This window comes from Stegostoma tigrinum, chromosome 5 (genome assembly GCF_030684315.1).
Source record: "Stegostoma tigrinum isolate sSteTig4 chromosome 5, sSteTig4.hap1, whole genome shotgun sequence".
NCBI lineage: Eukaryota > Metazoa > Chordata > Chondrichthyes > Orectolobiformes > Stegostomatidae > Stegostoma > Stegostoma tigrinum.
Genome location: NC_081358.1, coordinates 22307445 through 22329140, shown reverse-complemented (window position 1 = coordinate 22329140; position 21696 = coordinate 22307445). Strand labels below are relative to the sequence as shown.

Below are 21696 nucleotides of genomic sequence, written 5' to 3'. Positions count from 1 at the left end.
CGCAGGAAATAGAGGGATGCGAAGACCTAGCAGCCAAGAAATTAATGCTAAAAAATTAGTGTGGCATCAGAATAGGCGTGAACTGGTTGATGAGAATAAGATATTTCTGTCCTGCAGGTTTTATGGAAGTTAAAGCACAAATGAAAAACAAGGGGGCATGGTGTAATTTAGTTAAAATAGGCTCAAGATGAAGGCCAGAAAACAACGCTTCAGACAGGGAGTGGCGGACACAAGTATGGTATTAAAAACAAAAACCACAGTCTCTCAAAATGAATTACTTGCTATAAGTTTTGGAGTTGGTGATACAGCAGAAGAGGGGAAAAGCTAGCAGAAATCATTTCCATGAGAATCCTAGTTTAAGGCCCAGTTTTTGTTCTAATTAGTCCTAAGTTTGAGCCTGAAGTTCTCTCTCATATCAAATAGGAGCTTTCTTACAGACATAACATAATATAGAAATCGGTGCCACATCATGTTCTGGTGTTCTTTCTTCTGGAACATTCAGACAGATTTTCAAATGTTCCATCAACACTAATAGCAAGTGCATTAGGCATCTTCAAGGTTTTCTTGTAGATTTTTCTGTTTTCCCAACTCATGACCTCCTCATATTCTCCCCTCACCCACCAACCTCTCACCCCTCTCCACTCGCTAATAGTCATATACATTTTTCATGGTCTTTTTAATCAGAATTCCCTCCATTGGCATCAGAGGGTGCCCATGGTAACCATCTTCTGGATTTTGCATCATCATTTGGGCCACATTTTGTCTTCTGCTGAAACATGATCTGTCTCAAAATGCTTCATATGAGAAGAGTAGTGGTAAAAAGTAACCTAAAACTTGGATTTACCTTCTTGAAGACTGACTGACAGTAATCCGGACCCTCAGGAGTATGGTGCAAATGTGGCACCGAGGGAAAACCTTCCTTGAAGATATTTCATGCATCACCATCTTAAAGTCATTTATTCAAGATGGTCAGTTGCTGGGCAGTTCTTACACTAGATTTAACGAGCATCTGACAACACTGACAATTTGTATTTATATAATGTCAGGAATGTAATGCAACATCCCAAGGTGCTTTGTAAAATAAAGTGTAGCACCATGTATTTGGTCTGATGACCATGAGATTAATCAAAGAGTTAGCATATTTTGAGGAGTGTCATAAAGGAGGAAAGCAAGTTAAAGATGTGAAGAGATTTATGGAGAATAATCTGCAGCCTGTATTGAGGATAGCTAAAGGCACAGCCGGCAGTGATGGAGTGATCTAAATTAGAGCTACACTCGAGGCCAGAATTAGAGGAACACAGATATCTTGGAAGGTGGTAGGACTGGAGAAAAATACAGAGAGGTGAAGTCACAGAGAAATTTGAAACCAAGACTGGAAATTTTAAAATCAAGATATTGCTTGAACTTGAGTCAATAGAGGTCATAGGAGAACAGGACTTGCTGTGACAAAAATCCAGGGGCACAGAGTTTTGGATGGCCTCAGTTTTGCTGAGGGTAGAATGTGCAAGACCAGACAAAAATGCATTGGAATTGCCAAGAGTGCAGCTAATGAAGGTATGAATAAAGGTTTCAGCAACAGATGAGCTCAGGAAGGGACAAGTAGCTATTGAGCAGAGTTTGGAGTGGGGACTGAAACCAAAGCCTTCCACTGGTTTACAGAGAGAACATTTTTACTCATCAAATATTGAATACTGGATTAGAAGACTGATGAATTTAGCAACGATGGAGGTGTCAAGAGAGATGGCAGGAAGTCAGAGTTTGGGGGTCATCACCATACTTGTGTAAAATCTAGCACTGTGCTTTCAGATGATATGCTGAGAGCAGCATGGAGTCATAGAGTCATACAGCTTGGAAACAGATCCTTCAGTCCAGCTACTCCACATTAACCATGTACCCAAACTTAAACTAGTCCCACCTGCCTGCATTTGGCCCATATCCCTCCAAACATTCTTATTAATGTACATATCCAAATGTCTTTTAAATGTTGTAACTGTACCTACATTCACCACCTCCTCTGGAAGTTCATTCCACACACAAGCCAGTATCTGTGCAAAACAAAATGCCCTTCATGTCCTTTTTAAAACTTTCCACTTTCACCTTAAAAACAGCCCCATAGCTTTGAACTCCCCCCAGCCTAGGGAAAAGACCATTGCTATTCACCTTATCTATGCCCCTCATAATTTTATAAACCTCTATAAATTAATCCCTCAACATCCTACACTGTGGTGAAACAATCCCAGCCTATCCAGCCTACTTTTATAACTCAAACTCTCTACTCATGGCAACATCCTGACAAGTGTTTTCTCAACTCACTCCAATATAGTAATATCCTTCCTATAGCAGGGCAACTAGAACTACGCACGGTACTGCAGAAGAGGTCCCACTTATATCCTGTACAACCTCAACACATGTTTAGCTCTGAGATTGGGGAGAGCTAAAAAAAAATTTGAGTGGATAGAAAAGTACAAGAAAGGAACATGGCAGATGGTCAGATTAACTCAAGATCAGTGATAAAGCATTTCATGAGGTCTTCGCATTTTTTGTTAGAGGTGAAGAAAACACGGGAGTAAGTATAAGAAAACAGAAGACTAGTAGTGTAAAAAAGCCAAAGGTTATTGTTATATTCTGGGATGGCTTTGGAACAGTGAGCAGTTTTACCAGTCAACAGGAAGATCCAGTAATGGCTTTAAGTGGTCCAGCTAAAATGGTAGTGGATGACCAATTGTCCACCACACCTTTTTATATCTGCATCCTTTAACCTATAAGGAGCAATGGCAAGGGCATTTATTAAGGTACAGGCAGGGTGATTAAAAAGTAATGTCTCATTAGGGATGAAAACATCAAAGATGGAGATGAAGGCATGGTTAAAAAGATCAATAGCTGCAGAAACGTTTGCAGAATTGAGGCCCAAAAGCTGGGCATCTAGCACTTTGAAAGTTTACTTGTAAATGAGGTGGCAGATTTTTGTTACTTCCAGGATCAAACACAGAAGGACGTATGGTTGGGACATGGAAGAGAAATGTGCATAAATGGTAATACAAGGAAGTGTTCAAGGAACACTTATTTGTAATTGAAATGTAGATGCAGTAGGAGTTTTAAAGAGGAAACAAGATAGCAAATTCAGGTAACAGAAAAAATAATGAGTTCAGGCGGAGATCGAAATCACAAGAATGAGGAGTCCTTCGGTGCAGAGACTAAAGGAGAAAAGCAGTGAAGACATCTAATCATAAAATTTTTACAGACGATGGGGTCAGTACAAAATGACAATTTATAAAGGAGATGAGAGGGATGAAACAAAGTGAGATGCTCAATGGAGAAGACTACCACAGAGAAGTAGAGTTTTAGCCAATGTTGTGAACTGATGGTAAGCACCACTGTGCTACTGTGGCAGACTTGATGGGACAAATGATAAAACGTGTAGCCAGGTGGGGAGGCTTCAGTCAGGTGGAAGGGTTTCCATTAAGGTCAAATTCCAGTGTAATCACCTGAAGGTTATGGGTGGCAAGGGCCTTGGTCACAAAAGAATGGCCATGTTGGAAGGACATCTATAGAGAGATAGTGACAGCTGATCTACTGGCAGGGTCCTTGGGCTTGGTGGTAGGAAGGTGAAGTCAACAGAAATATGCTTGGAAAGTTAACCGCTGCAGGTGCACTGCAAACTAAAGTCAGAGAGAGAGAGCTGAGCTGTTTTGCCATGTGTTCCAATCCAAGGTCTGCCCATTTAGTCTTTGTAATGGGGACTGATGGGTTGACAGGCTTCTTAATGTTCTCCACGAGCTGTCTCTTTCTTTTGATCTACCTTCTTATTAAATTTCCCTTGAATGGCCAACACACTTTATAAAATTTGAATTGCACGATATTTTCCTAATTTATCAGCTCTATTAATGCTAACTCTCCCTGAGTTATAAACAATTTTGTAGAAGGACTGTGACTGGAAAGTCTAATACTTATAGTACATGGGGTTCAGGTTAAACAAATCAGTGCCTTTGAACATGGAGAGAACCAAGTGGTATTTGCATACCGGCGTGAATGCGGAGTTGCAGGGCAAGATCAGTCAACAATTTAATGAATAGCGGGCTGAATTGATTGATTATATGATTTATTCCTGCTACTATTTCAGATGCTCTTAACACAGTGCAAACCAAATTAGAACTGTTTCACACCTGAAGTTGAAAGTTGCTTCTCTATCTTTCTTTCAACGGCTTACACTTAAATGATAACATGATGTATAGGGCCGTGTAATTTTGCGCAGTGGGTAACTGATGTGATAGCAAGCGGAACCTTCTTGATTTTCAGCATGACTGTTTGTTTGTTTTTTGGTTGGGCAAACAATTTAATAAAAGGCAGCATGCACCAGCAGATTAGCCGACCAATTAGAGAGGGACGGTACCTCCATACTGTCAAAGAGAGGTTTCTGATGGGACAAATTGGTTAGAAGCTTCTTGTCGTGGAAACAACTTTGGCAATGGCAAGGAGACCTGGCAATGCTGCTCCCAATACTTATTTTAACCTGGAGCTCCTCCTGCTGGATAGAAGAGAGGCTGCAGTGAGATGAGCACACAAAGATGGGTGGAAGAGGACCATCTCTCCAACCAAGCAGACTTTGATGTGAATAACTAAGAAAGTCAAAAGCAGAGTTTACCCAGTCAGGACATTATTATCTGCCCATAACAAATCTTCCTAGGCCTTGAACAAAGTGACTATGGCAAGACGTTTGTGAAAATTACATGAGAAGTCAGACAAGGCTTTTCTTGATATTGGGACAAAAATGTTGCATTTCCCAAATAAATTCCAGATGTCAAGTCATGATTAGCACTCCTGAGAAATGAGAGGTCTACTAGCAGGGATTTATGTTCATGATTATCCTCATTATTACTTAATCTGGTCTCATTTAATGTGCAGCCAACCATTCTAACACCCGCTGAACACTAACTAGATGCTGAACATTCCTAACATAAAAGTCAGGGCAGTTACCCGTTCACTCCAGCTCGCCACTAATTCCTTCGGATCTCCATCACGGACACCCAGCACCAACACTCAGGGCACACTGAATGGGCATTGACTGCATGCACCCCATATCGAAAGACACTGACATACAACACATACAAGCCTCTCTGCACCATTATGGCACATCTCCAACACACTGACAATAAAATTCCGTACGTTGTAGCATACCAATACTTACCACTGTGATGCTGCTACAAGGATACTTTGTAAACAGGAACTGGCACCCAACTGGACCAGGCTGCTTGCTCTCATTTTGAACCTGTCTGGGATATTTGCAGCATCCTTGGTTTATTTTGCCATGCCATGCCTTTTTGCGCTTTGCCCGTCAGCCTGAGCGCAAAAGCTGACTGTCCTTCTGTATTGTCTTGCCTGTTAGCATAGGCACAAAGCAGTCAGCAGCAATCAGTCAAGGGCTGGACATGTTACAGTAAGGCACTATGCTACAGCAAACTCACATTTGTACCAGATGCCAACAAACAAAAGCAAAATGCACTTCAATTAATGGCCATGTCACAGAATCAAGCCCTTCAGTCAGCAGGTCCTGGAAGCTCCAATATCTGTCCAGGGGTGTGGCACAGTCAGTCAGGCACCCATGGTAGTCAGGGTCAGGCTTGTCTCCCTATGCGTGCTGAGGAGCCAAATGCCAGACACCCTGTCACCTGTCTCTGTATTTTCTGTCCTATCATGGACCATTTTGATTGAAAGAGAGATTGAATATGGTCAGAGTGAGTGGCACAGCTGTTAGTGCTGGCTCAGCTGGTGGTAAAATGGTTAGGTATTCTGACTGAGTAGACAGCATGCATGGTTAATAGTGAGGGGAGGTTGGATGGGTGAGAGTGAGTGAGGGAGGGTATCACCCGCAATAACAAGAGTGGTAGAACATGAACATTTATGGGAAGGTGGGCATAGTAACAGAGATAGAGTGAGTGTGTGGTTACAGATAATCTGGTCACACTTATCCTGTTGGAGCAGAGAAAGTGAATGACCACCTTCCTGCATTGCTGGGCATTCCTCCAGATAGTTCAAACTGCAATGACCTGACTAGCAACCTCAGACCAGGCTAGCAGAGTCTGGTAGCATGGCCTCCTTTGCTAGCCCTAGGAGAAGAGGACAGCTCTCCAGATTCCTGATTGCAAAGCGAGGTACCAATTTTTCCTGTGTGTTTTTTTTCATTTCTGGTGTAATGTCATGAACCATGTACGGCAGTTCCATGCTGACTGCTCCCAACTGGGTGCACAATTGCTTTTTAAAGATGGCACAATGCTGGGGATCCCAGGGTGTCCCAGGATATCCCAGCAGCATTAATGGTTTCCAACTGTGGTGTGTGAAAGAATTGGATTAGCATGGGATGAGAGGGGCATCCTTAGGAAGTCATTAATGAGGTGAGTTTGGGATGATCATATGAGAACACTTGCTGGATGTCCTGGAAAGAAATCTGCCATGAAACTCGACAAAACGTCACTTAGCCAAAGTTATAGTGGATTCAGCCCAATGTTTCTCAAAATGCGAACCCAAAACATTAGCCAAGTACCAGACAATCAGGTCATGAGGACAAGAGGAAAGAGATTTGTTTCAAACGTATGTGGAGAATTTGCTCACTCTAATTGTAAACTGTATTGATAGAAGATACAGGTGTGGTTGGCAACAGTTATATGAGACTAACAAGAAAAAATTTATCAGAATTTTGAAATTTGGATCAAAGGACACTCCTTGTCCTGTTGTAAATCTTCCATTTGTGTTTAACAACATCATTGACATGGATCCAAAGGTATTGCCTAAAAAAAATTTTCATCTTACATTTTATTGACGACTTTAAGAATTAATTTTTCTGCGATAACTTATAAGACCAAAGAATATAGGTACAGAATTAGGCCGTTCGACTTCCGAGCCTGCTCCACCATTCTTCATGTTTGATATGTTCTCAACTCCATTCTCCATCCTTCTCCCTGTAATACTGGGTCCCCTTACTAATCATGAACCTATCTCTGTGTTAAGTAGGCTCAATGACTTTGCTTCCACAGCCCTCTGTGGCAATAGTTCTACAGATTGACCACCCATTGGCTGAACAAATGCCTCCTCATCTCAGTTTTAACAGGTCATCCCTTCACTCTGAGGCTGTACCCTCAGATCCTCGTCTCTCCCAGTGGAAACATTGTTTCCACATCCACTCTGCTCAGGTCTGTAACTTTCAATCAGATCCCAGTTTCAGTCAGATCCTCCCGCATCCTTCTAAACTCAATCAAATACAGACTCAGAGTCCTAACCTCTCCTCATGCAGCAAGACTTTCACCCCTGAGATCGTTTGTGGAAAGCTCCTCTGGACCCCTTCCAACTTTCTATGTACATGGACCAAAAGAGCTCAATATTCCAAGTATCAGAGATAATGGGAACTGCAGATGCTGGAGAATTCCAAGATAATAAAATGTGAGGCTGGATGAACACAGCAGGCCAAGCAGCATCTCAGGAGCACAAAAGCTTTTGTGCTCCTGAGATGCTGCTTGGCCTGCTGTGTTCATCCAGCCTCACATTTTATTATCTATCAATATTCCAAGTGCTGTCTGACCAGAGCCTGAGACAGCCTCAGCAGTACATCCCTGCTCTTGTGTTCTAATTGCCTTGAAATGAATGCTAACACTGCATTTGCCTTCCTAACTAGCAACTGAACTTGCTCATTAACCTTAAGAGAATCTTGAGCTAATACTCCTAAATCCCTTTGTGCTTCAGATATCCTAAGGACAGGGAAGTTATTACAGATAAATAATGAATAAATTGATAGGGCAAGACTTGGGAGAACAGTGAACCATTTGATTAATAATGAAGGTGAATTTTCTAATGACGAGTTCAGAGCTGTGTGTGAAAGCAAATACATCATTGACATGAGTACAGCAGCTGAGAGAATGTTTTTTAGCAATACGTTTTGTGAATGGAGTCATGCTGTGTTTGTTGAAATGTTGCCAAAACCTTTGGCTGATCAACTAGTTTGTAAATTGAGAACAGCTCTGACACAACACAGACTTTTCGTAACTTCACTTATGACTAACTTTCCTATCTATCTTTGTATCGCCAGCAAATTTGACTACGATATATTCAGCCCCTTCATCAAAGTCATTTATACAGATGGTAAATAGTTGAAGCCCCAGAACTGATTCCTATGGCACGCCACTAGTAAGAGTTACCAACTTAAATTTACCATTTTATCCCAACTCTCTTTGTCTGGTATATTGGACAATCCTCTATTCCTGCTAATAGATAATATTTACATAGGTATAGTTCATGTCTTGTACAGAAACCTTTTATGAGATACCTCAGAAAATGCCTTTTGGAAATCCAAATACATTACGTTTACTTCCTTATTTACTCTGCCAATGAATCCTTGACCACTCAGCACCCTCTCCTCATGATGTATAAACAGTGCCTTTTTTTTCCAAAGCTAGTAAGAACTACCAGCACGGTGGCTCAGTGGTCAGCACTGCAGCCTCACAGCAGCAGGGACCCACATTCGATTCCAGCCTTGGGCAACTGCCTGTGTGAGCTTGCACATTCTCCCTGTGTCTATGTGGATTTCGTCCGGGTTGCCTTAGTTTCTTCCTACAGTCCAAAGATGTGTAGGGTAGGTGGATTGGCCATGCTAAGTTGCCCATGGTGCCCAAGGATGTTTAGGTTAGGTGGGTTAGACATGAGAAAATGCAGGGGTAAGGGAATGGGTCTGGGTGGGATGCTTTTTGGAGGGGCAGTGTGAATCTGTTAGACCAAATGGCCTGTTTCCACACTGTAGGGATTCTATGATCTAAGAACTGCCAAAGCTAGATTCTTTTGCTCATTTGATGGGAATCTGCTAATTGTGTACTAATTAAGAGTTTAGTTGTATTTACGTATTGAGGATTAACCAAGTATCCACTCATGTTCCTGTTTGTAGGATCAGACTGAAACTGTGGTGTTTGGATTTGGAAGTGTGTGCTTGTAATATGTGCCTCTGTAAGTCAAGGGGGTTGGTTAGTTCAGAGATAGTAAGAACTGCAGGTGCTGGAGTCAGAGATAACAAACTGTCGAGCTGGAGGGACACAGCAGGCCAGGCAGCATCGGAAGAGCTAAAAAGTTGAAGTTTCGAGTCAGGACCTTCTTCAGAAACGGAGAAGGGAAGGGAGCTGGGAAATAAATAGAGAAGAGGGGTGGGATTGGGAAAGAATAGGTGGAATGGTGATGGGTGAGTGTAGGTAGGGAGTGGTGGGGATTGGTCATTGGGAAGGGTGGGGTGGATAGGTGGGAGAGAAGATGGACAGGTTGTGCCCAGTCAAGGAGGCGGGGTTAAGAGGGAGGGTTGGCCATGGGATGAGGCCGGAGCTGGGAAATCTTGAAACGGGTAAAATCCATGATTAGGCCATTGGGCTGTAGGCTCCCAAGACAGAATATGAGGTGCTGCTCCTCCAGTTTGCAGGTGTTATCATTGTGACACTGAAAGAGGCCCACCAATCTGCCCCACCCATCCCACTGACCAATCCTCACCGCTGCCTACCTGCACTCGCCTATCACCATCCCACCTCCCTTCCCCAGGCCCAACCCTCCTCTCTCTATTTATTTCTGAGCTCCTTTCCCCTCCCCCCATTTCCAAAGAACAGTCCCGGCCTGAAACGTCAACTTTCCTGCTCCTCTGATACTGTTTGGTTAGCTCAGTTGGCTGGAAAGCTGGTGCATGACACTTACAACATGGGTTCAAGTCTACCACACAGGACTTCCCTACTTATTGCCTAGTTTTGCCTGAGGCCTGGTGATCCCCAGGCTAAAACACCACCAGTCATCTCTCCCTGATACAAGAGTAACCCTATGACTCAGTAACAACTTTACCTCTAACTTATTGTAAATTAAAGTCTGGAAGTATGTCAGGATTAGGTTCCCATTCTATTTTTATCTGCGTGGTTCTCATAAATAGATAACCAACTGCAACTGTCTCAGTCACAGAATAGCTCTGCAACAGATTATCCTTAATATCTGTCTCATCTGACAGGGCACTTAAAGAAATGTGTCAGTTTTTGCTCTGAGTTGTAGAGCTTACATAATATTTCCCACATTCTCTACACTTTAAAATAAGGATAAACTTTGTTACTTTTGTACATTGATGAGATTTACACTGAAATTCACACAGTATGCCATTCTGGGCTCAATATTGAGACTGATCTTGTATCACAGAATCCCTACAGCGCAGAATCAGGCCAGTCAGCCCAACAAGTCCACAACAACTCTCTGAAGAGCATCCAATCCAGACCCAATCTATCTCCATAACCTTGGTTTACCCTGGCTAATCCGACTCGCCTAGGCATCCCTGAAACTCCAGGGAAGTCAGCATTGCCTATCCACTTAACCTGCACATCTTTGTGACTGTGGGAGGAAACTGGGACACCCAGAAGAAACCCATACAGACACAAGGAGAAAGCATGCAAATTTCACACAGATCAGTCACCCAAGGCTGGAATTGAACCCAGATCCCTGGCACCGTGAGGCAGCAGTGTGAACCACTGAGCCACCGTTTCACAGAACATCTTAAAAACCTCCAAACAGATGTCAGGAAAGAAAAGCAGCCTTTCTGAGTCATTAGGAACATTGGGTCATGTAGGCTGTGTTTAAACATAGACCAAATTAGATTTTCAGAAACTCCTGGTTTCAAGGGGTATACAAATGAGCCTTCTGAATGAGAATATCTAAATCCTGCACATTAAGAAGAGAACCTAAAGTAGCTGACGATGGACAAGTGAAAATTAACCAGGCAGCAGAAAAGGGGCAAACAAATTGCAAGACTGAAGTATTTTTCAATCCACCACTGCACATTAAAATAATGTTAAACCAGTTATGATACTGTAGTGATTGGAACCAGGTGATCCTCTTAGACTACAAAGCCCTTGGCCTGGGTTAACAACCCCAATCGATCAGGGAAAGCCTTGACTGACAATCTAACCAGGAGATTAGAATCTCCTCAGTTGAGAGCTGACTCCGAGCTGGCTGGCCATAGCCAGTGGATTGTGCCCCAATAAATAAAGGGTGAGTTGTTGATGGGATACCGGCCTCTGAACAGTTATTTCAGTAACGACGGGAGAAAACAGACTGTGCCTGAAGAACATTCACTTACAACTGTCATCTTGGAGTTGGGGGTAAGCATTTCTGACATCATGCCTCTATTTGGGAAGCGTGACTCCTTTGACCCAGCTATGGAAAACCAGGCCCAGTATGTGAAAAGAATGTGATATTTTTTCCAGGCAAATGACATTGGAACAGATGAACAACAATGAGTAGTCCTTCTGACTGCATGTGGGCACATAGCATTTTTGGTTAGAAGGAGCTTAACTTTCCAAGAGTTAACAGAGTTGGTTCAGAAATACTACGAACCTAAAACCTCTTCTAATCCTGAGGCACTATTGGTTTTATTCAGCCAGTAAAGAACCAGGGGAGCCATACCGGAATTTTTGACACAGTTACTACAACAAGCAGAGGCATGTGATATTAGATTATCCCTTAATGAGATGCTAAGAGACCGTTTGGGATGTGGGATTAATGAAGTAACCATGCCAAAGTGCAGATAACAGTGGAAGCCCAGCTGGACTTCAGACAGGTACTGAAGTTGACCTTGTCATTAGAAAATGCAACAAGTGGAGCACGGGAACTACAGAGCATCCCAATGGAAGTGGAATCCTGACCTCTCCAACTGAGCTTGGGGAACACCACTTGAGTATAGGCAATCAGAGCATCATGTAGGACATGTCCTGAGCAGAAGGACCATAGGACAACCCAAAGCAGAACACCACAACAAAGCTGGCCTTTGGCCAAGTGACTGAACAGTTCTTCAGCATCTGGGCTAGCAAACCATTGTATGTGGACTAGAGACAGCAAAGGAGTCCCACAAGGCCTGACTTGAGTAAGAAAACTCATCGGCCAGTAAATTGCTTAGGGACACCCAAATTAGAGACAGTGAAAATCATTGTTTCGTTAAATGGTCACCCAGTTCCCATGGGTTTGATACAAGTGCAGCTGTATCTGTGGCTGCAGAATTATCTTTAATAAGATTTGTTCAGGACTCCAACTTTTAAGTTTGCGTAAGACCTTAGCCAGACTGAGAACATACTCGGGGGAACCATTGCAGATTAAAGGTAAGACTTGATTCCAGTCTGCCATGAGAAACAGTTAGTGCAGTTACCAGTGATGGTACTAAAAGTCTCAGGCCCAATCCTATTGGAGTGGAATTGGTTGACAAAGATTCATCTCAATTGGGTCAACATTTTTCAATTGGAAAATGGCTGCCGCAGTGAAGTCCCAGCAAAATACCTAGGAGTTTAAGAAGGGCTTGGAACTATCGAAGGGAACCAAATCCATTTTACATGTTGTCAAGGACACAATTCCAAGATTTGTAAGGCCTGCCAAGTACCATTTGCCTTGTCAACAAAAGTAGAGAGGGAAATCAGGAGACTGGGAGGTGAAGGATTCAGCAAACCAGTGTGATTTGCAGAAAGGGCAGCTCCAGTTGTACCGATCATAAAGCCTGACGGCTTTGTTCACCTTTTAAGCAAACAGTAAACCACTTCTCACAGCTGGATAAATACCTGATCCCTCGCATAGAGGACTTGTACACAGTGTTGGTGGGTCCATTATGAAGCTGGACATGAGCCACGCCTACCTGCAATTGCAACTGGATGAGGAGTCCCAGAAGTACACTACAATTAATACCCATCAGGGTTTATACCATTACACAAGTATGGTATTAGGTTATCATCAGCCTGCATTCTTTTCCAGCGGAACATGGAGAGCATTTTACAAGGTCTACCACAAGTTTATCTGGATGATGTACCAGTCACAGGGAAGACCAATAGAGGGCACCTGGAAAACTTGGAATTGTACTTAAATCTTTCTCCCAGGCGGGCAAACACTTTTTAGAGGGGAAGACATGTTCTAGGCACCCCAAATGACCTACATGGGTTACAGAGTCAACAAAACCAGGTTACACACGTTGGAAGAGAAAGTGAGCGTAATCAAAGGTGCCCTGGCCCCCATGTCTGTACTGGAGCTTAGATCTTTTGTTGGGTTAGTGAATTATTAACAAATATTCATTCATAACCTGGCCTTCATCTCAGCACCCTTAAACCTGCTATGGAAAATGTCAGGCTTGGAAATGGTTGTGTAGCCAAGAACCAGCCTTTAAGGAAGTGAAAAAGCAACTATCATCATCTGAGGTGTTGGGCCACTTAAAATCTGAAGCAAGAAGTCGTGCTGACATGTGATGCTTCTCCATATGGTATCGGGGTGGTATCAGCTCACTGATGGTCCAATGGAAAGGGACACCCGATAGTGTATGCTTCCTGGACTTTGGTTGACATCAAACGCAAATATACCCAGATGGAGAAGGAAGGTTTGGTGGTCACCTTTGACGTGAGGAAGTTCCCCCAGTAACTTTACAGATGGGAATTTGTCATCAGAGCACAAACCCCTGCTAGGGCTACTGATGGAAGACAAGGCAGTGCCACCCATAGCTTCCAATAGAATTCAGCACTGGGCTCTTATTCTCAGCACGTGCAATTACAAGCTACAACACCAACCAGGAAGCCAAGTGGCCAATGTGCATGTTTTGAGCCACCTCCCACTGGCAGATACTTCACTGGTGGTGCCTCCCCTGGAACAGTCCATTTTGGTTTTAAACTTTCTGGACACCCTTCCAGTCACCACAAACAATATCAGACTGTGGACACAAAAGGATCCGATCCTAGTGAAACTGAAACCGCTGGTGGAAGTGGGAGAAACAGAAGGGCCATCGCACCCACAATTGAAACCTTTTTGGACACAGCGAGACCAGATCACTGGAGAATGACATAGTACTGTGGGGAGCAAGGGTGATTGTCCCGAGTAAAGGTCGCTACCAGATAGTGGCCAAACTCCACCAGCATCATCCAGGGGTTTCCAAGATGAAGATGCTGGCAAGAAGCTATGTTTGGTGGCCAGGGTTGGATGCCAAAATAACTGCATTGGTGGGGCAATACTCAGAGTGCCAACAAGTACAAAAATTGCTACCAGCAGCACCACCCCTTACCTCATTCATTGGAATGGCCAGGAAAATCCTGGACTCTAGCATGTTGACTATGCCAGTCCTTTCAAGGGCTAATGTTCCTGGTTATAGTGGATGCCCATTCAAAATGGTTAGACGTGCATAAAGTTAGTTCAGCAAACTCAGGGATGACGATTGAGAAGCTGTGAGCATCATTTGCGAAACACAGACTCCCTGAATTATTGGTTACGGACAATTGGACGTCATTTAGCAGCAGGAACTTCAATATTTCCAATAATCCAATGGCATTCGCCACATAAGGACATCTCTTTACCATCCTTCATCCAATGGTCAAGCAGAAAGAGCGTTTCTAACATTGAAGGCAGCTTAAAGAAGCAGCCGACAGCATCAATTGAGACCAAATTGTGTCAGTCCCTGTTCAACAATAGGACCTCCCATATACAACAACAGGGATAGCTGCAGCAGAGTTGCTGATGGGGAGAATACTCCATACCAGGTTAAACCTAATATTCCCAGACCTGGGAAAGGGGAGAAGTGGCAGCAGGAACACCAATGCTCACCACAGGCCTCCTCTAAGTGAGAGAGAGACTGTTTAATTCCCGAGATGAAGTTCAGTGCCAGAACCATGGAAATGGCCCAGCAAGGGTATGTGACGAGGTTGATGTGAGGTCAGGTCCTGTGACTTACAGAGTTTAGGTAGGTGATACCAGTCCAGAACAAACATGTGGATCACCTAAAAGCTGTTACCTCACAAACGGAGCAAGAGCAAAACATACGTGGTCCCTCAGAACACACTGAATGACCAGCAGAAACCATAGGTGCTCCTCCTCCATCTAGTGTCAAGCAAATCTCAGAGTCTGAGATGGATGTAATCTTGATACCATTATCACCAAAAGAAGTTAAGGAAACTCTCCCAAGACGTTTCAAGTGCAAGAGACGGGCCACTGTCTGGTACACATCACCCATGTCTGAGTCTGAGTCAGAGGAACCAGACCTGGGATGAAAACACTGCAAAAAAAGCTACAAACAAAAGACCAGGCCTCCATCCCCAGACTACGTGGGTGGGGAATTCATGTAGTGATTGGAACCAGGTGGGCCTAATTAACTACAAGGTTCTTGATTGGGCTTGTTAACCTGGGCTGACTAATATAACCAAAAGATTAAAATCTCCACAGGTCAGGGGATTGACTCTGAGCAGGCTGGCTACAGTCATTGTACTGTACACAAGTAAATAAAGGGTGATTTGGAGATGGGATACCAGTCTTTGTGCAGTTATTTCAAATGTCGTGAAAATTAACTACTGGAAATTAAATCCTTTAGCGGTGACAAATATTTATCAGTGCAGTACTGGATGATGAAGCTAAATTACCAAATGTAAAACTAAACCTTTCTTACTGTACTGTGAAATATAGTGGAGTACAGCTTCATATAAACATTAGGTTAGATGCAGAGAGATAATATTCATGTAAAGTATCAACATGTGTGTTATCAGCTTTCCAATAAATTATCACCAAAACCCAAGAGAACTTCACAACATAAGCCCTGGCTAACCATATTTAAATAATGAAATGATAACGCAAGTATTTCTGTTCAAAATGTATTTAAATAAAGGTTCAATGTTCACATTGCATTGATTTCTTAAGTGTGTTTTGGTTTGAACGGTTCCTCAATGAATTTCAGTGAAATATTTGCTCACGTATATGGGATGTTTGAGAGCACAAGGACAGGTTTGCATATCCATTAAAAATGGTATCTGTTTCCAAGAGATGTTGTAACAATGGTCATTGTAATATTTGTTTATTTTATTGCAGCTCCCATCTGTTAACCCTGTCAGTCCCCAATCTCACAGATCAAGCATTATAGGCTGATCATTTACTTTCATTTTGCAATGCAGTTGGAGCTAGTTCATGTAGATTTTTAAAGACTGGAGAATAGTTCCCATGACCTTCAACTTCAAAAGTGATCTCCATCGATTATTTAAACTGAGTTAAAACAACATTTAAAAGGCATCTGGATGGGTATATGAATGGGAAGGGTTTAGAGGGAAAAGGACCAAATGCTGGCAAATGGGACTGGATTTAGGTCAGATATCTGGTTGGCATGGACTGAAGGGTCTGTTTCTGTGCTGTATAACTCTATGCCTCTATGAATGGTTGGAACATACTGCAGTATCAGTGCATATCCTGTGATGTGCTATTGCTTTTAACAGGTGATAACAGACAGTCAGTCAGCTACTTTCCTACAACTTAATGGGGCATGTTGGGAAATAAGCTGTCCTTTCTTAAGCAACATTGCTTTTGGAGACTATTCTCCATCTTGATTGCATGTTTTGCATTTCTCTCTCATATTATTGATTATAAATTGACAATTTCAACTAAAATATTCTGCCTCTTTTTGAAAAATAGGCTTAGCTATGAGACATTTCCCTAAATGTAATAAAATCCCACTTTCAACTTATAAACAAGTTCTTACCAATTCAGGCCCAAGGCTGTATTGCTGTTACAGGTGGTCCCCCAGATAAACAATTTTGTCTTAGTCTGCCCTTTGCATTGAGTTCCATTGTGTTCAACCTGTATTTTTGTCAGCCTTCTGTGTAACATTGTGTAAAAAGAGTAAAAATTAATCCTGTTTGCTTTTAATTTATTGCAGCATATAAAGAAAAAATGAAGGAGCTCTCCATGCTCTCTCTGATATGTTCCTGCTTCTATTCTGAACCACATGCTGCCACGTTCTATAACTATGATGGTGAGTCATTCTTGACAGTCTAAACTCACAGTCTAACAGGAAGCAGTTGCTCATAACAATTACAAAGAGGTGACAGAGCTAATTGCAATAAAAGATGTGTTTTATGGAGCTGATGGTAGTTCAGATGGATTTTTTTTCTTAAAATTAGCGTTCGTCTGATAATTAGTTTGGACTCAAAAAGTAATCATTTAGTATAGATAACAGTCCTAAAAGAAAAAAAACACTTTCTCTTTTCAGTATAGTTGCATAGTAAAGCCTGGAAAATGTTACTGTGTGGCATGAGAATGACCATTACATTCAACAAAAATTGTTTAAGAGCGACTTGTGCTCATCAGGAAAAAGTAAGGCATAAAGTTTTTGTCAGATCAAACAGTGTTTTTAGTTGTTCACAATTCATTCTGACTGTGCAGAGCCACAAGCACCTATTTTTCTGTTTCCAATTGCTGCACTGGTTTGTAAAATGCACATGTTTGCATTACATCAAATCTTCTTCAGACATGCAAGTTAAACAAATCAACAAGCGAGCCTCGGGTCAGTCCTTTGAGGTGATCTTGAAGCCACCTTCACCAGAAGCAGTGCCAGCACTGGATCGTCCTCTGTCTCCTCCAAAGAAGAAGGACCTTTCTCTGGATGAGATCCAAAAGAAGCTCGAGGCTGCTGAAGACAGGAGGAAGGTAAAAATAATTCTTTGGATCATACCAAATACAATTCAACTTGCAAAATGAAATGACAGGGCTTCATTGATGATTGTGTGTGGTACTTGGCTTTTTTAATTCTCTCATAGGATATTCAACTTTAATCCCTGATCTGCAAAAAATTGATAATTTCAGCTACAGTTAGCAATAGGAATATTTGATTTGACTTCCATGTGCATGTGGATGTCAGGGGAGGCCTGAACTATCATTGTCCCAATGTTTGTCAGTTCACCAATACTCACTACTCAGGTTCTAACATGGATATTTGTGGGAGGTTCTGAGCAACCATCAGAAACTTGAAACTGCCTATTAGTTGACAAAATGCCTTTAGGAGAATTTTTTAAACACATTTTCACCATTAGCTCACATTTTAATGGAATTATTTAATACTATCGCTTAGCAATATCAGCAATACAACAAACTATCAGCCCCATATTTTCTGTAAAGTCTGCAGAAATAATTTGAAGTGCATAGTTCAGGTATTGAATGATAAATTATGCACTGTACTCAGGCAAAAGCTTGTACCATTCTCATGCCTTTTCAGTTGATTAAAAAACAGAAGTTTCTGAAGGCCATAAGACCCGAAACTCTGGTTCCTCTTCACAGATGCTGCCAAACCTGCTGAGATTTTCCAGCAATTTCCATATTTGTTTCTGATTGACAGCATCTGCAGTTCTCTCTGCTTTTTCCTTTAAGTTGTTTGCTGCCTCCTGATTACAGTGTTTCTGATTGCCATTTAAATCATCAGTAAAATTTTAATATTCAATTCTATTTGGTACTGGAGGCTGCTAAGTTAAATGCATCTTCAACACAGCCAAGAGAAAAGACCTGAGTCTCAGAAAATAGAATTTTCTGCCATTCTAAGATTGCTTATTACTTATGAATAATTCAGGCACATTCATTATTGCAATGTCTAAGCTCATAGTGAATTTAAGAGCAAAAACACATATTTGAGTTTTGTATCAATAATACATGAATTTTAGCAAAGATATTGTATATCAGACCTTCACTGTTTTGACTGAGAGCTATGTGTTATTGGACAATGCATCACACATAATTGAATGAATTGAATCTAAACTAGTACATCAAAGTTTGTTGCTGAAGGCCCAATAAGAATAACTGAATATTGATGAAAGGAAAGAATTTTCTGAAGCTCTTCATCTTGTAGTCACCAGGTTAAGCTCGAGAATGCTAAATAACAAATAATCACAACTATTTACATGACAAAAGAAAAGGCTGCTGATTGGCTAGTAGGTCTTCCTTGACTTGTTGTTCCGCCAGCACCTGTGTATGTTTGAAAATGTTGTGATCATTTGAAATTTGCATTCTTGCGTTTGACCTGATGAGTGCAATATGAAAAACTTTGTTAACATGACTGTCATTTATAAAATATTAGGCAAGATTGAGTCTGCACAGCATGTTCAGGATTGTACGGATTAAAGTTTGTTTTATTTTTCCTGAGGAGATGTGACCAACTTTCAATATCAGTGATATTTTATGCCAGATCACTGTTAATGAAATCACAAACCAAGATTTATTTTAAAAGTCTGTCGCAATAACTTTGTGATCCATCAATGACAGTACAATGCTGCTGAAGCTAATATTCCGTTTGCTTACTGTAGCAGGATGTAACTCAGTATTGCAATCTCCCCCTTGACTCCATGCAATGTAAAATCAAGCAAAGTAAACAGACAAGCTTCAGACCTGAAATCCCCCTCCTCCCACTGGGCTGATTGGTTTAGCACTCACCTTTAGATATGACAATAAGTCTGCTCAAATTGAGCTAAATTATTGCCAGATTGGGTCTGATTCATGCAGTGCATTTTGTGTTCCTTGGAGTCATGGTGTTGCTAGCCAAATTAATTTTATTCGCCTGTGCACCTGGTAATAAGTTTTGGAACTCTATTCGATCGTGAAATATTGGTAGCAACTTTAGAACTTCAGTCTTTGTATATCTTGTGCGATCAGAATTGTGCAACTTAGCCAAATTACCACCCCGCTAACCTAAGGAAGATGAGCCAAACTGATATCCTGACACTTTTGTAAACCTACATGCTTTAAAATGGTCTAGGCCTGAAACATCAGCTTTCCTGCTCCTATGATGCTGTTTGGCCTGCTGTGTTCATCCAGCTCTACACCTTGTTATTTCTGCTTTTCAGGCATCTCTCTCTAATACAAAACCTGAAGGGCAGAGTCTTGTTGAAGCACTGGGGGGTCTTGCCTGCCTGTTAGAGAGCATTTGCACAGGGGGTGTCTGCTGAGAAACAGATCAATCAGATAATAGCAAAATTGCAAATGAATCTTCCCTTGAACTTGAAAACTCAGGGCAGATGTCCTGCCTGTCAGCAGATGCTAGCTAATCAGATGCGCACAGCAGCACTATAGAGGAGGCCATGAGGAGTGCCAGAAGAGTAGATCAGAATGCCAGCATCACTGGGGGGGCCAACACAAAGGCAAGTGATGTTGGGGGTTACAGGAAGAGTGCAGCAGGGTTCTGAGCACCTGCCAGAGGACCAGTCACTTGATCAGGCACCGGCTGCCTTGCAGGAAGTGCTGGATTGACTCAACAGGTATAGAAGCGTAACTCCTCTTCAAAAAGCCATATTGGACTCCAGATATTACCCCTGCTTCCAGGCTGACAGAGTTCCTCCAGCACTTTTATTCTCAGGAAACTCATGTGGTCAGTGTTTCCATTTGCTCAATCTGCACTGTAAAGAAATAACAATGCACCAGAAGTCATGTAGCATGAACAATGCAACAGTCAAACATTAGGCCTTCATCACCTCACTAGATTAGGTTCACAACATGTTTCTTTCTAATTTGGCACATTAGATAAGCAGAAATTTAATGATTGCTTTTTTCGTAATTAGCTTTCATGAATACTTGAAAATTGACTCACCTTGTTGGTAATGCGATTCCACATTTATGGTGTAAATGATTACAAGAAATTGATAAAGAACAAAGAAAACTACAGCACAGGAACACGCCCTTCAGCCCTCCAAGCCGATCCAGACCCTCTGTCTAAACCTGTCACCTATTTTCTGAGGATCTGTATCCCTCTGCTCCCTTCCCATTCATGTATCTGTCTAGATATATCTTAAATGATGCTATTGCGCCCACCTGTACTACCTCTGCTGGCAACGCGTTCCAGGCACCCACCACCCTCTGCGTGAAGAACTTTCCACACATATCTCCCTTAAACTTTTCCCCTCTCACCTTGAAATCATGACCTCTAGTAAATGAGTCCCCCACTCTGGGGGAAAAAGCTTCTTGCTATCCACCCTGTCTATACCTCTCAATCAGGTCCCCCCAAACTTCCGTCTTTCTAATGTAAATAATCCCAATCTACTCAACCTCTCTTCATAGCTAGCCCCCTCCATACCAACCTCCTCTGCACCCTCTCCAAAGCATCCACATCCTTTTGGTAATGTGGCAACCAGAACTGTACACAGTACTCCAAATGTGGCCAAACCAAAATCCTATATAACTGCAACATGACCCGCCAACTCTTGTACTCAATACCCCGTCCGATGAATGAAAGCATGCCATATGCCTTCTTGACCACTCGATCGACCTGCGTTGGCAACTTCAGGATACAATGGACCTGAACACCCAGATCTCTCTGTGCATCAATTTTCCCCAGGGCTTTTCCATTTACTGTATAGTTCACTCTTGAATTGGATCTTCCAAAATGCTTCACTTCGCATTTGCCTGGATTGAACTCCATCTGCCATTTTTCCACCCAACTCTCCAATCTATCTATATTCTGCTGCATTCTCCCACAGTCCCCTTCACTATCTGCTGCTCCACCAATCTTAGTGTCATCTGCAAACTTGCTAATCAAGCAATCTATACCTTCACCCGGAACATTTATGTACATCACAAACAACAGTGGTCCCAATACAGATCCCTGTGGAACACCACTGGTCACAGTTCTCCATTTTGAGAAACTCCCTTCCACTACAACTCTCTGTCTCCTGTTGCCCAACTGGTTCTCTATCCAGCTAGCTAGTACCCCCTGGACCCCATGCAACTTCACACACTGCAATAATTTGTCAGTCTGACCTTAAAGAACAGTTTGAATCATTGAACGATAGCATAGGAATAAACTACCCTGTGCTGTAACATATACTAATTGCAATACCTCTCACTGTAATATATGTTACAATAGCTCCCCAATGTGATACATTATTAATAAGAATGTAGTAACCC

The 21696-nt window shown here is 42.1% G+C and overlaps 1 protein-coding gene across 1 annotated transcript in view; it reads left to right on the top strand.

Moving 5' to 3' along the window:
- The window catches only part of stmn2b (stathmin 2b), a 58970-nt gene that overhangs the window by 32156 nt on the left and 5118 nt on the right, over window positions 1-21696 (top strand). Inside the window, exons 2-3 of the mRNA XM_048530008.2 lie at window positions 16694-16789; window positions 17285-17463. Coding sequence (XP_048385965.1) covers window positions 16694-16789; window positions 17285-17463 — 275 coding nt within the window. The remainder of the gene's footprint in view (window positions 1-16693; window positions 16790-17284; window positions 17464-21696) is intronic.